Source organism: Hevea brasiliensis, chromosome 5, assembly GCF_030052815.1.
Source record: "Hevea brasiliensis isolate MT/VB/25A 57/8 chromosome 5, ASM3005281v1, whole genome shotgun sequence".
Taxonomy (NCBI): domain Eukaryota; kingdom Viridiplantae; phylum Streptophyta; class Magnoliopsida; order Malpighiales; family Euphorbiaceae; genus Hevea; species Hevea brasiliensis.
Window position 1 is genome coordinate 107,659,936 of NC_079497.1, and position 12,339 is coordinate 107,672,274.

General features: G+C 25.1%; 1 protein-coding gene across 2 annotated transcripts; it reads left to right on the forward strand.

The window, feature by feature from the left end:
- Nucleotides 1-6,716: 6,716 nt before the first annotated feature.
- On the forward strand, nt 6,717-11,931 carry LOC110650509 (syntaxin-61). Of its 2 annotated transcripts, XM_021805507.2 has the most exons (8): nt 6,717-6,907; nt 7,505-7,582; nt 8,290-8,403; nt 9,965-10,078; nt 10,354-10,541; nt 11,164-11,254; nt 11,413-11,478; nt 11,563-11,931. In XM_021805507.2, the coding sequence occupies exons 2-8, from the start codon at nt 7,529-7,531 to the stop codon at nt 11,671-11,673; spliced, it is 738 nt and encodes a 245-aa protein (XP_021661199.2). In that variant the 5' UTR covers nt 6,717-6,907; nt 7,505-7,528; the 3' UTR covers nt 11,674-11,931. The 2 variants fall into 2 exon arrangements, with proteins under 2 accessions (XP_021661199.2, XP_021661200.2); XM_021805508.2 differs by lacking the exon at nt 7,505-7,582 and having other exon boundaries at nt 6,718-6,907.
- Nucleotides 11,932-12,339: the final 408 nt, after the last annotated feature.

The following is a 12,339-nucleotide window of genomic DNA, read 5'->3' on the forward strand; positions in this document are numbered from 1 at the left end:
ATATTATATATATTAAATTATTTTTAAGTTAAAATCTATAATTTTTGTTATGTAAATTATTTTTTTAATTTAGATTTTTTTAATAAATGATATTAGGAGAGGCAAATATCTTATAATTTTTTTCTCTTACGAGTCATTTTTAATTGGAATTGAAAAAATAACTTATAAATTTTAAGAATATCATTTCTTAAAATAAACGTCAATAATTTTATGATGTTAATTTTTTAATTTTATTCACTTAAAATTTTATTAATTTACTATTTAAACTATAAATAGTGACTTTATAAGTTCATAATTTATACATAAATATAATTATTAAAATAAAATACAAATCATTAAAAATTAATAAAAATTTTCATCAAATTTTGCATATATCTATACCAAATATCAAAATTAATAAAACCTATAAATGAAATTATCAATTCTAATTATGAAATAGAATGAAAAAGGAAGAAAAAGTAGAGAATGGATGAAAAAGGAAAATTAAATTTTGAGCATTGAGATCTTGAATTTATAGGATACATATATATATATATATATATATATAAAAGTAAATATAATTTATTATTTTGATGGGCTAAAAATTTATTTAATCAATTATTTGAATTATAAAAATTGTAAGTTAAAATTATGATAATAATTAAATTTAAATATTATAAAAAAAATTAGGTTGAATTAGGCATAAAACACCGTTAAACTCAGAGAAAGAGAATAAATCTATAGAAGGACAAATATAATAAGCTCTTAATTTAATTTTATTTTATTTTATTTTATTTTATTTTAAGGACTAGCCCCGGCCCCTAGTTCCGCGATTAGCCCAAGTTGAAAAAGATGGCTCCCTAATTCTGCCATTGGCTGACGCTGAAAGAGGTGCGAAGACACCCACATACTTATAAATCAGAATTAAAAATTATATAAAATTAAAATAATAAAAAATTAAATCAAAATTAAATTGTCATATTAAAATTTTAATTCAATTTTAATTGTTAAATAGTTTTAAAATCAAATTGAAACTGCACATTTTTAAATTCAATTACTTTGAATTTAAATATGAGATATTTAATTAATAAATTATTCACACATTTTAAAATTAAAAAAAAATTTCTAAAATAATAAAATAAAATTAACAAAACTACAATGGAGTGTATATATATTTTTAAAAGTGAATTAAGAAAGTAATTTATATTGAAAATGTAATGTAAACACTGGTAGAAGAGAAAGGCGCGTGGAGATAAAATTTGTAGCACAGTGCATATATAGTAGATTGTGGGTAAGAAAAGGAGCTTTAAAGGGAGGCAAGGCAGGCATCGTGTCCACATCTCTTCCCCATTTGCAATTATAACTTTTCTGGTACGTTTGGTTTGTTGTATTTTTAGAATGCCTCCTTTCCTTCTCTTTCATCATTTTTCTTGTAGATTTTTTTTTCTCTTTTCATACATTATTCTTTTATATATATATATATATATATATATATATTACTCCCTATTAATAAATTTAATTTAATAATATTAAAATTTAACCCATTTCTTTTATTTTTATAATTAAAAAATAAAAAAATTTAAAATTTAAAATTTTTTATTATTTATTTTAAAATTATTCATTTTTATAGCAAAAAAGAGAGATCACTATAATTCTATTTTTTCATAAAAAATAATTTATTACAAAAAATATTTTTATATTATTTGATTATAATGTTAAACTAATAAAATTATTAAATTTTAAAAATAAAAGAAAATTTTCTTTTTAACTTTCACTTTAAAAAAGAGAAAGATATATTTTTTAAATGTTTATTTTTTTATTTGATTAAAAAAATATTTTTTATTAACTCATTTATTAGAGTGTCTTAAATACTAAAAAATATAAAAAGTATTCATTAAATAAATAAAGTTTACATCTTATTATATAGTCTATTAATTATTTATTAATTCATTATGTCTTTGTTGAATTTAAAAAAGAAATTAACAATATTAAAATTATCTTATGAGATTTTAAATTTAAATGTTATATAAAAAAATATACTCTTTACTTTTATATTATTATTACTATTTGAAATTTTATTAAACTTATAAGAATTGAAAAATAATAGAAGCTCAAATCACATAAAAAAAAAAAAACTGAATTAAATCAACGGTTGTGATCGTTGAGTCATTGTGAAAGATGTGTACTTACAGGAGGCAAAGGCATGAATTTGGAGAACTACCGAGATTGAGACATTAACTAATATAAAGCTGACATAATAAATAATCATAATAACAAATATCATGTTCTTCATTAATTTAAATGGCCTCAAGTCAACATCATTGGAAAAACATATTTATGTAGAGTGGAATTTTTATATTTAATTAATAAATATATTATGTAATAAAAAAAATAAGATTTTGTAAAATAAAGAAGTTTTGTGATTTCAATTTATTTTTCAAAAAATATATATAATTTTAGGTTTCATTTATTTTATAAAAAATATTTTTATACTTTATAGTGTTTGAGATATTTAGAAAAATTAATTAATAAAAAATATTTTACTGATAGAAAGAAAAACTAAGTTATTTAAAAAAAAGAAAATAATTTTTTATTTTTTAAATTTTGATAAACTCATTAAATTGTGAAAATATTTATATATATATATATATGATATACACACATACTATTACAATAAGATAATAGAAAATATTTTTTAAAAATAATTTTTTTGAAACTTTTTCATGAAAAATATTTTTCATATATAAAATATTTTTATAAAATAATCAGAGCTAAATATTTTTACATTTTAATAAGATTATCAAAATCTAAAAAATAAAAAAAGACTTAACTTTTTTATTAGAAAAATATTTTTCATTAGTTAATTTTTTTAATTACTCTAAATATTAAAAAAATGAATAATATTTTTAAAAAAATATTTTTTGTGAAATAAACGAAGCGTTAGATATTAGTAAACAAATAATTTGAAAAATCTGTTTAACTATTTTGAAGTTGTTATAATAATAAAAATGTATTAAATTTAACTTAAAATTAATTTTTAATTGTTTTTAATTAATATATCTTCAAATAATATCTTTCCTTGATGGCGTTTTTCTTTTAGGGACAGTCAAATGAATCCTTAATATATATAAACATGATGAATTTATGATTACTTTGTTTGAAACAAATATAAATTTAAAAATTTTATTTCAAAAAATTTTTGTAAAATAAAATTTTATTTTTTATTAATTATTTTATAAAAAATATTAACTTAAAATAAAATTGTAACAATTCAAGAAAAATAATTATATATAAATATGGTATTTTTATAAAACAAATATAATAAAAATATTATTCTAAATTATTAAAAACGAATAATGTTATTTATATCTTGTTATCAAATACAAATAACTCAACTCATTGTTATTAATTTAAGAATAATATTTTTATTATATTATTTTATAAAAATATTGTAATTATATATATTATTTTTCATCAAGTGTCAAATTTTTTTAATTTAATATTTATTGTAAAACAATTATTTTATAAAAAATAAACCAACCAATTATTTTTAACTTTAAAGATAATTTATAGTAATAGAGGAAAAAATAGTATATTATTCAATAGTTAAAAATAATTAAAACGAGATAAAATTTTAAAATTATATACTGTAATTAAAAAAAAAGTGAGAAATGGCAAGTGTTCAACCAATTGAAATAATAAGGAAAATAAGAAAAAAAAAACCTATTAATGTTTACAATATTATTTTTAGAATATATATATATATATATATATATATATGAACATTTCTAATTATTCTGTAAATTTCATGTATGGGTTCTTGATTTCATGGTTTGCTGATAAATTTGTATTGTTTAATTTTGTTTGTGTTCTCTATCATTGTTGTTCTAAAATTGTAAATATGCTACCATTAACTTGCAAGAAGCTAAGAAAAATAAAAACATGCCTTCTTTAGTAAAACTAGCATGTCAATAACGAAGGACACAATGGGACCAGCAAGGTAATGTGTTTAAAATTTTAATTTTTAATTTAGTAAATTTTGAATATGTATATGTATTTAATAGATTTTTATATTTAACTTTAAAAAAAAATTAATAAAAATTTTAAAAATTAATTTTTTTATTAATCCAATTAAAAAAAATTAATGAGTTTATAATTTAATAACTTTAAATATTATTTTTTACTTATTCAATTAAATTAAAAAATTAATAGGCCATTTTTTAAATTTTATTTTAAGTAATTTTACGAAGACTCAAACTGTAAATAAAATATATAAGACAACTAATATAGATATTACATCTATCTAATTTCGGACATAGAGCTAAGAAGAGGCCAATGTCCCTTTCACTAAAATTTTAATTTTTATTTTAAAGTAGTTTAAATGTAAGTATGTTCTTAATAAATTTTTACATTTAGCTTCAAAAAATTTATACAAAAATTTTTAAAATATTGATTTTTTTATTGAACTAATTAAATAAAAAATTCTTAAAAAGCCATATTTTAATAATTTAAAATATTATATTTTTATTAGCCTAATTAAATTAAAAAACTAATAGCCCATATTTTTTAAAGTTACTTTTAAGTAGTAAGAAAATAAATTTGAAAAGAATCAAATTACAAATGAGGTACATAAGACACATAATTATAATTGTTGCATCTATCATTTGCCCTTATATCTAAATATTGTGTCTGTTTATCATTGATTGATTTGTTTTATTGGTTTAGTTAAATAAAAAATTAAATGAGCTAATATTTTAATAATTTAAAAGGTTATTTTTTTTTATACTCAACTAAATTGAAAAGTTAATTATCCACATTTCTTAAAATTTCTTTCAATAATAAAAAAAATAAAATTTAAAAGTATCAAAAAGTAAGTAAGATATATAAGACACTTAGGTTTAATATTGCCTTAGTTATTGGATTCTTTATGTATAAATAATGTGTCTGTTATTGATCATAAACTTAATACATAATATGTATAATGAAACTCATATATTAAATTAGTAAAAATTATGTAATTCTATATTAATTTTATAATATATGAGATTTAGATAAGTTTTTGTCAATAAATAAAATATTTTTTGTTATAAATATGTAGTATAGGGTATCATTTTTTCTACACAAACATTATACCTTTTTTAAGTATATATATATATATATATATATATATATTTGGTTTTAAAACCTACTATTTTCAAAACTTGTATAGGTTACCTGAGTTAATTTAGTCTTTAGAAAAAAAAAAAAGAAAAGGCTTGTGAGTACCTCACTCGACTACACTACAATACTCATGATCTGCTATCAAAGTTTGTCCTCGCTCCACATTTTTTAAGTAGAGATTTTTACAACTATGAAAAGCAATTTTACCACACTCATCTTCTCATTTCCTAATCTACCACCTAGAGTAAAAGTTAAAAAATTATAATTTTCTGCTTTATCAAAAAATCTTATACCTAATAAATTTTTTTAATATGGGTATTTTAGTCTTTTTATGTAAGTTTTATAGAAATAATTTCAAATGCTATCAAATTTGATAAGAATTTATTCTAATTATAATCAATTCCATATAACTGAATTCCTAGAATTAAAATTTATTTATTTTTTAAACTAAACATTCACAAAATTTAAAACTTATCTTTTTTATTGACCTAATTAAAATAAAAAATTAATGACATATATTTTTTAAATGTAATTTAAGTAATAAAAAATAAAATAAAATTATAAGTAAACTGCATAAAACATGTACGTCTAAATGTTACATCCGTCACATTAGTGTTTAATTTAATTCATAGTTCCTATCATCTTATTCCCTAACAGGTATTACATGAACATGCATTCAACAACCACGTATAGTGAGAACAGAGAGGGAATAATCAAATAGTTTAAGGTAATTTACAATTTAATCTGTAATTTTTAGTGAAATATATAATTTAATTATTTTATTTTTATAATTTAATAATTTATTATTTAATTTTTCAATAAATGAACACTAATTCTTACCATTAAGTTAATCTTTTATTTTAAAAATATATGAACTAAATTATTAATTTCGTAAAAAATTAAAGATTTGATTATTTCATTTTAAAAATCGAATTAATAATAAATTAATGATAGATATTATTGTATCAATTTATCAAAAATGTTAGAGACTAAACTATTTAATTTTAAAAGTATAAAAATTAATTCATCAAAATTTAGAAAAAAAATCATAAATTACCCAAAATTCACTCATCATAAAAAGAATTCTCAATACCTTTTATATGAAATTTTTGTTGAAACTATGATTTACAATTGAATCAATGAATTCAATTCCCAAGTCTCGAAACCTGAACTTCGGCTTGTAACTCCCTTTACATTTTAATTTTATAGAAAGTAATTTATTTTTATATAACAAATAAATTTAAAATATTAGATGATAAATATTTTTAATATATATAATTTAAAAAAAAAAACCTTTGATAAATATTTATGTTTATCTTATGATTATAATATAAAATATAGTTAAAAAAAGATATGTTAAGTGTATAAAATAATAAATAATAATTAAATTAGATTTTACATTTAAAATTAATTACTATCAATTTATTTATATTAATTTATTAAATAAATTAAAACTATATAATTGTAATGGTGGTGAAATTTGAACTAATGTTAAAATTTAAGTTTACCACCGCCAAATTACCCTTAACCTTTAATACTTGAGTTTATATGGGCTGGGCTGAGTTCTGTGAAGCCCATCTTAAACTAAAAATCAAGTCTCCGCCTTACCCACCTTCTCCCGTTTCCACCGTTTCGTGTAGCTTCCTCCGTTCTCGCTCACCGGCGATACCTTCGTTGGCTCTTAAACAATACCAATTGTTTTGATCTGAGTTGTTGGATCTCTAGAATTGGGACTGCTTTCTTGATCGAATTGGGTTCTACCTTCACTGTAAGTGATTTGAAATTTAAATTACTGGTGTTATTTGATCGTATTTTGAATTGACCATGTGAATAGGTAGATTGCGTTTTGATTTTTTTTTTTTTATTTTAGCTATGAATGGTCAAGCTGTTCCTGTTTAAATTCAATCTATTCTCTAAAAGAACAGTAGCTCTGTTAATGAAAGGTACTGCCTGACTTCTCATTTTGAGGTTTTGATTGAAGAGAAGTGTTTTTATTGTGTTAATTGTGTGAAAGTGTTGAAGAACAGGACTTATGTGAATAGCATCAATTATTGTGTTCTATGTTGCATGATGTTCAGTTCTGAGTGCCTTAATAAGAATTGTCATTAATGCTTTGGTTCTTTGAACTTAGAAACTCCAGCATAAAATCTGTAGCCAAAACTATTGGAAGAAACCATTTTGCATACTAGATTTTGGTGGGATCAAATACTTTATCAATTGATGCTTGGGTGTTTGTATTGATTCTCACATTTGAAATGAATAAGCATTTCTGTTGATAACATAATTTGATACTTTGCTGAACACACTAGCACGCACAATGTTGTTCATATATTATTTCTCATTGATGCTTGTTTTGTGTGCATAGATAACTATAGTTATTGGTAACAAGATGTCTTCAGCTCAAGATCCATTTTATATCGTGAAAGAGGAAATTCAAGAGTCTGTAAGTTTTTTTGTCATATTAATTGTAGATTTTTTTGCTTTTTCTTGCAATATAGCTCACATATGTGAGTGTGTTTGTATTTAATTTATGGTCGATGTCATTTTTAGTTACAATGTAATAGTAGCCCAGGAAGATATCAAGGACACTTTTGTACTGGATACATGTCAGTGGTGATCTTTTTGATGTTTGCATTTTTTGTTTAGTTCATTAGATAATGCAATTGCGTAGCTCATTTATTTAGCTTCTTTTTTTTTTCTTTTTCTGATAATAGAATGTGTTAGAGAAGAATGCAGGAAAAAAAGTACTGCTCTATTTTTGCTAATAATGTGTCTGTTGAACTGCTTTGGATTTTGTTGTCTATACAGATTTTTTTCCTCTTTTGGTATAATCAATAACCAATGATGTGATAATTACTACTGAACCTTTCATTTTTAAAGAAAAGGCCTATAATATGTTACATAATCTCACTATCTCTTGAATCCTTAACTCCCTATCCCCACTGGATAATAATAATAATAATAAGAGGAAAAATCCCTTGTTCCTTCATGCATAACTTTATTGCATACAAATGCCTTTAAGCTTTTTTGAAAATCGTTCCAATTCAATATTTGCATATATTTGTGGTGAATGTTTTTTGCAATTCTATAGGATATTTTCTATTGGGCTGATCTCCCCAACCCTCCACCTTTTTTTGGTGTCTTTGTTAGATTGATAAGCTGCTATCTACTTTTCACCAATGGGAACGGGCTTCTTCTGATCCTGAAGACCAAATGCATCTCACAAAGAAGCTAGTTGCCGGTTGTGAGAGCATTGAGTGGCAGGTAATAGATATCAGTATATTGTACTTGGAGAAGTTTTCCTTATTTCTTTGGTAAGTCTGTAACCAATTTCTTTTCTTGGTTGACTTCTTATAGAGCCAGTTAAAAGATAAGTTGGCTGTAATCCTAAGTTGATTAACCTATTTTTTTCTTAGTGTTCCTTTACTTGCACAACTCTATTGATACAACAATAATAACAACAACTAAGACTTTGTATCAAACTAGTTAGAGTTGGCTGCACGGATTTTTTTTTTTTTTTTTGCTATGCAACTCTATTTGAACCCATTCGGCATCAATATCCAAAAAATTGTAAATATTTTGATATTACTTCCCTTCACATTACGTTAGGTCTCTCACTTCTCCACCACTAACTTATTACACTTCCATATTGGAGAATTTGATGCTCTATGTTGGACATGATCAGGCCATCTTAATTGACCCTTGCTCACTCTCATTTTATCCTCGATGCGTGCTACATGTACTGTTTAGCAGATATAGTTATTTCTAATTTTATTAATTATCGTGTTATTGGACATTTATCTTAACATCTGTATTTCTACAATATTCATCTTGTGGGTATGTTGCACCTCAGATGCCATTGATTCACTCTCATACAACATAGTTAGCTTGATCATATTTTTATAGAACTTACCTTTTACTTTGCCAGGGATCCTATGGGCGCATAGCACAACCGTTGCACTTTTTCATATCATCTATCATGTTTTAATCCTATGAGTTACACTTTCATTTATTACATCATTCTTTTGACTGATAGAACCTAAATACTTAAATTGGTTGTATTTTGGCACCAAAATTTCATCCAGTCGAATCTCATCTCCATATCTTTCACGAGAGCTAAACTTACAATGCATATATTCTTACTTCTACTTATTCTAAAACCCTTGCTATCAAGAGTACTCCACAACCAACTTTTGGTTAATTTTTTCACTAGTTTCATCCACTAAGGCAATATCCTCTTCAAATAACATGTACCATGGGACATCATCTTGAATGTGACTAAGGTAAATAGGTACGTGCTCAAAGTTAATCCCTAATGTAAATTCACTGTTATTAGCAATTCGTCCGTTCCCTTCTGCTGTTCTTACATCTGTGACTGCCCCTCATACATGTCCTTAGTGGCATTTATATATTTGAGATGGATTCCTTTTTCCTCCAGTACCCATCAAAGAATTTCCATCGGTAGTCTATCATATGCCTTTTCTTCAATGAATACCATGTAGAGATTTTTCTTCTTCTCCTTATAAATTTCAATTGATCTTCTTAATGGAAAAATAGGTTTTGTTGTATATCTACCAGGTATAAAGCCAAATTAGTTCCCTAATAACTTAGTAGTATCCCTAAATTTGCGTTCAATCACTCTTTTGCATAACTTCATCGTGTGACTCATTAGTTTAATGTCTCGGTAATTTGTAAAGCTTTTAGTTTCTCCTTTATTCTTAAAGATAGGAACCAAAGTGCTCTTCCTCCATATGCCTGTGTGTCTTTTAATTAAGCAATTTAATTGCTATCTGCAATTGCTGAAAACTTTCGTCATGATTGGAAGGTGGATGAGCTAGACAAAGCAATTGCTGTAGCAGCTAGAGATCCTTCTTGGTATGGGATTGATGAAGTAGAGCTTGAAAAACGAAGGAGATGGACTAGCACTGCTCGTGTTCAGGTATCATCTGCATAATTTTTATATTGAAAAGACTACAGAAATGTGAATGTATTTTCTTTCTTTTAATGTTTCTTCATTTTCTGAGAGCGATGTGCCTTAATTTTTATTTGCTAATTGGCATAACAAAATTTCCCTATGACCATATTTACTTGGATTGTTTATTTTACATGTTGTTTTTGCTATGTTCTAAATTTTGGATGATGTGACACAATTAGAGCCTTAGGCTTTGGCTTTTCTCTGTATGCATTTCCTGAAGGATTGCATCACTTTATCAGGTGGGCAATGTGAAGAAAGCAGTTGTAGCTGGAAAAGAGGTGAATACTAATGGGACTACCAGTGTAAATGGAATGCGCAGAGAGTTAATTAGGCTGCAAAATTCTCATCAGAAAGATAAATCCAACCCATATGCTCAAGATGATGATTTTATACAATCAGAATCAGATAGACAATTGCTTCTTATAAAGTAATCTTTTCCTCATTTCTCCTCAAGCTCTCATATATATATATATATATCGGCAAGTACTTCAGTTGATATCAGAAAAAATCAGCACTCGTTTGTTTAAATGCATAGTTGTTTTTGTAACAGTTAAGTGTCTCGTTGGGGGTTAGATGAAAAGAATTTACTTGTTTACATGTATAGTTTTAAAGACTAAATTGGTTCGTACTTCTTGAGGTTTTAGAAATGGTGTCAATCAGTTTTTGTCTTTTAAACATTAATAGGCTAAACCTCATCGTTCTCAAAGTGAATTCACCTCCCTTTATAGAAATCTTAACTGGCTATAGAATGTACAATCTTGGGTGATTATTTCCTGGTTGTTTTGATGTGCATATAACTAACAAGATTTTGAATAAAACAAGAACTAGCAAAATTTTGACTCATTCTCTCATTCGTTTCAAGTTAACGAGAGCTAATCTTTTGCTGCTGCATTAAGCTTTGGGGACGGACTGATGGAGGTTTCTGTTACTGGTGTAGCAAGTGTTGATTTCTGCATGGTAGAAATAATAATGATTTAATGTTACTAAAGAATTCGAAGGTCTTCATATTTGTCCTGTACTCAATAACTTTATGATTGTTGGTTATTCAGGCAACAGGATGAGGAGTTGGATGAGCTTAGTGCAAGTGTGGAGCGAATTGGAGGTGTTGGGCTTACTATACATGAAGAACTCCTTGCACAGGTTAGATTTTTGTGTCTAACTCAATCCATATGGCATAAACTTGCACGAAAGTTATTAGTGCTCGTATTATTTTACAAGCAATTTTCAAAGAAATCTCAATAAACAGACTACAATTATCCTGAGTTTAAGTGCTAAAATCAAAACCTTTGATGCTGCAGGAAAAGATTATAGACGATTTGGGTATGGAAATGGACAGTACATCAAATCGTCTCGATTTTGTTCAGGTAATATTCTGTTTAGCTTTCGTATCAAAGAGGATCTGCTTTTCTTCTTCAGATGACAAGTACTTGCTCATCTTATACTTGCAGAAAAAAGTAGCTATGGTAATGAAGAAAGCCGGTGCAAAGGGACAGATCATGATGATTTTATTTTTGATCGTTTTGTTCATTATTTTATTTGTTCTGGTTTTTCTTACTTAAAACTATAAATTAGCCGGCGGAAAGCCTGTGATGTGCCTGCACGAGAGAGAGAGAGAGAGAGAGAGAGAGAGAGAGAGAGGGAGAGGTCATACAATGAGGAATACAGAAGCGAGATCTAATTACATCAAGTAAAGCCTAGAAATACTATCAAGTGAAGTATGATAGTTGTTGTTGAAGGTTTTAGTGGCTTCTGAACTGGAGTGGCATTTGATTTGTAGCTGTTTTTGAGTTGTAAATATCATGCGAGATTGGTTCGTACGCTTGTTTCTTCTTTGCATGTGAATTTTGTGATGTTTCCATTGTATTCTTCTAGGGTTCCACCGAGTCTGAAGGAAGCCGCCACCCACTACCAGACTACACTATGCGGTGCAAGTTCATGCTAAGAGAAGTAAAGTGTTCCACGATTTTCAAACTAGAAAGTTCTTTTAAGGTGTATGAAAACATAAAAATTAAGGACCCGCTGTTAGCTGTTTTTTTGAAAATATATTAATTAGAAAATATTAAAAAATAATTTCAAATTAAATTTAATAAATTTTAATTATAAAAATATTAAAATAATAAAATAATTTTTTTTTAAATTACTTTTTTCAATAGTGATGTTCTCTTTTACATTGGGTTTTCGACATTAGTACAAGAATAGGATCTAATTAGCTGGTTGAATTGCTA

Bases quoted from the DNA above. Each gene is read 5' to 3' on its own strand.
- LOC110650509 (XM_021805507.2), top strand. From the start codon at position 7,529: ATGTCTTCAGCTCAAGATCCATTTTATATCGTGAAAGAGGAAATTCAA. The intron at 7,583-8,289 runs GTAAGTTTTTTT...TGTCTTTGTTAG, and splicing joins AAGAGGAAATTCAAGAGTCT to ATTGATAAGCTGCTATCTAC. The intron at 10,542-11,163 runs GTAATCTTTTCC...TTGGTTATTCAG, and splicing joins AGACAATTGCTTCTTATAAA to GCAACAGGATGAGGAGTTGG.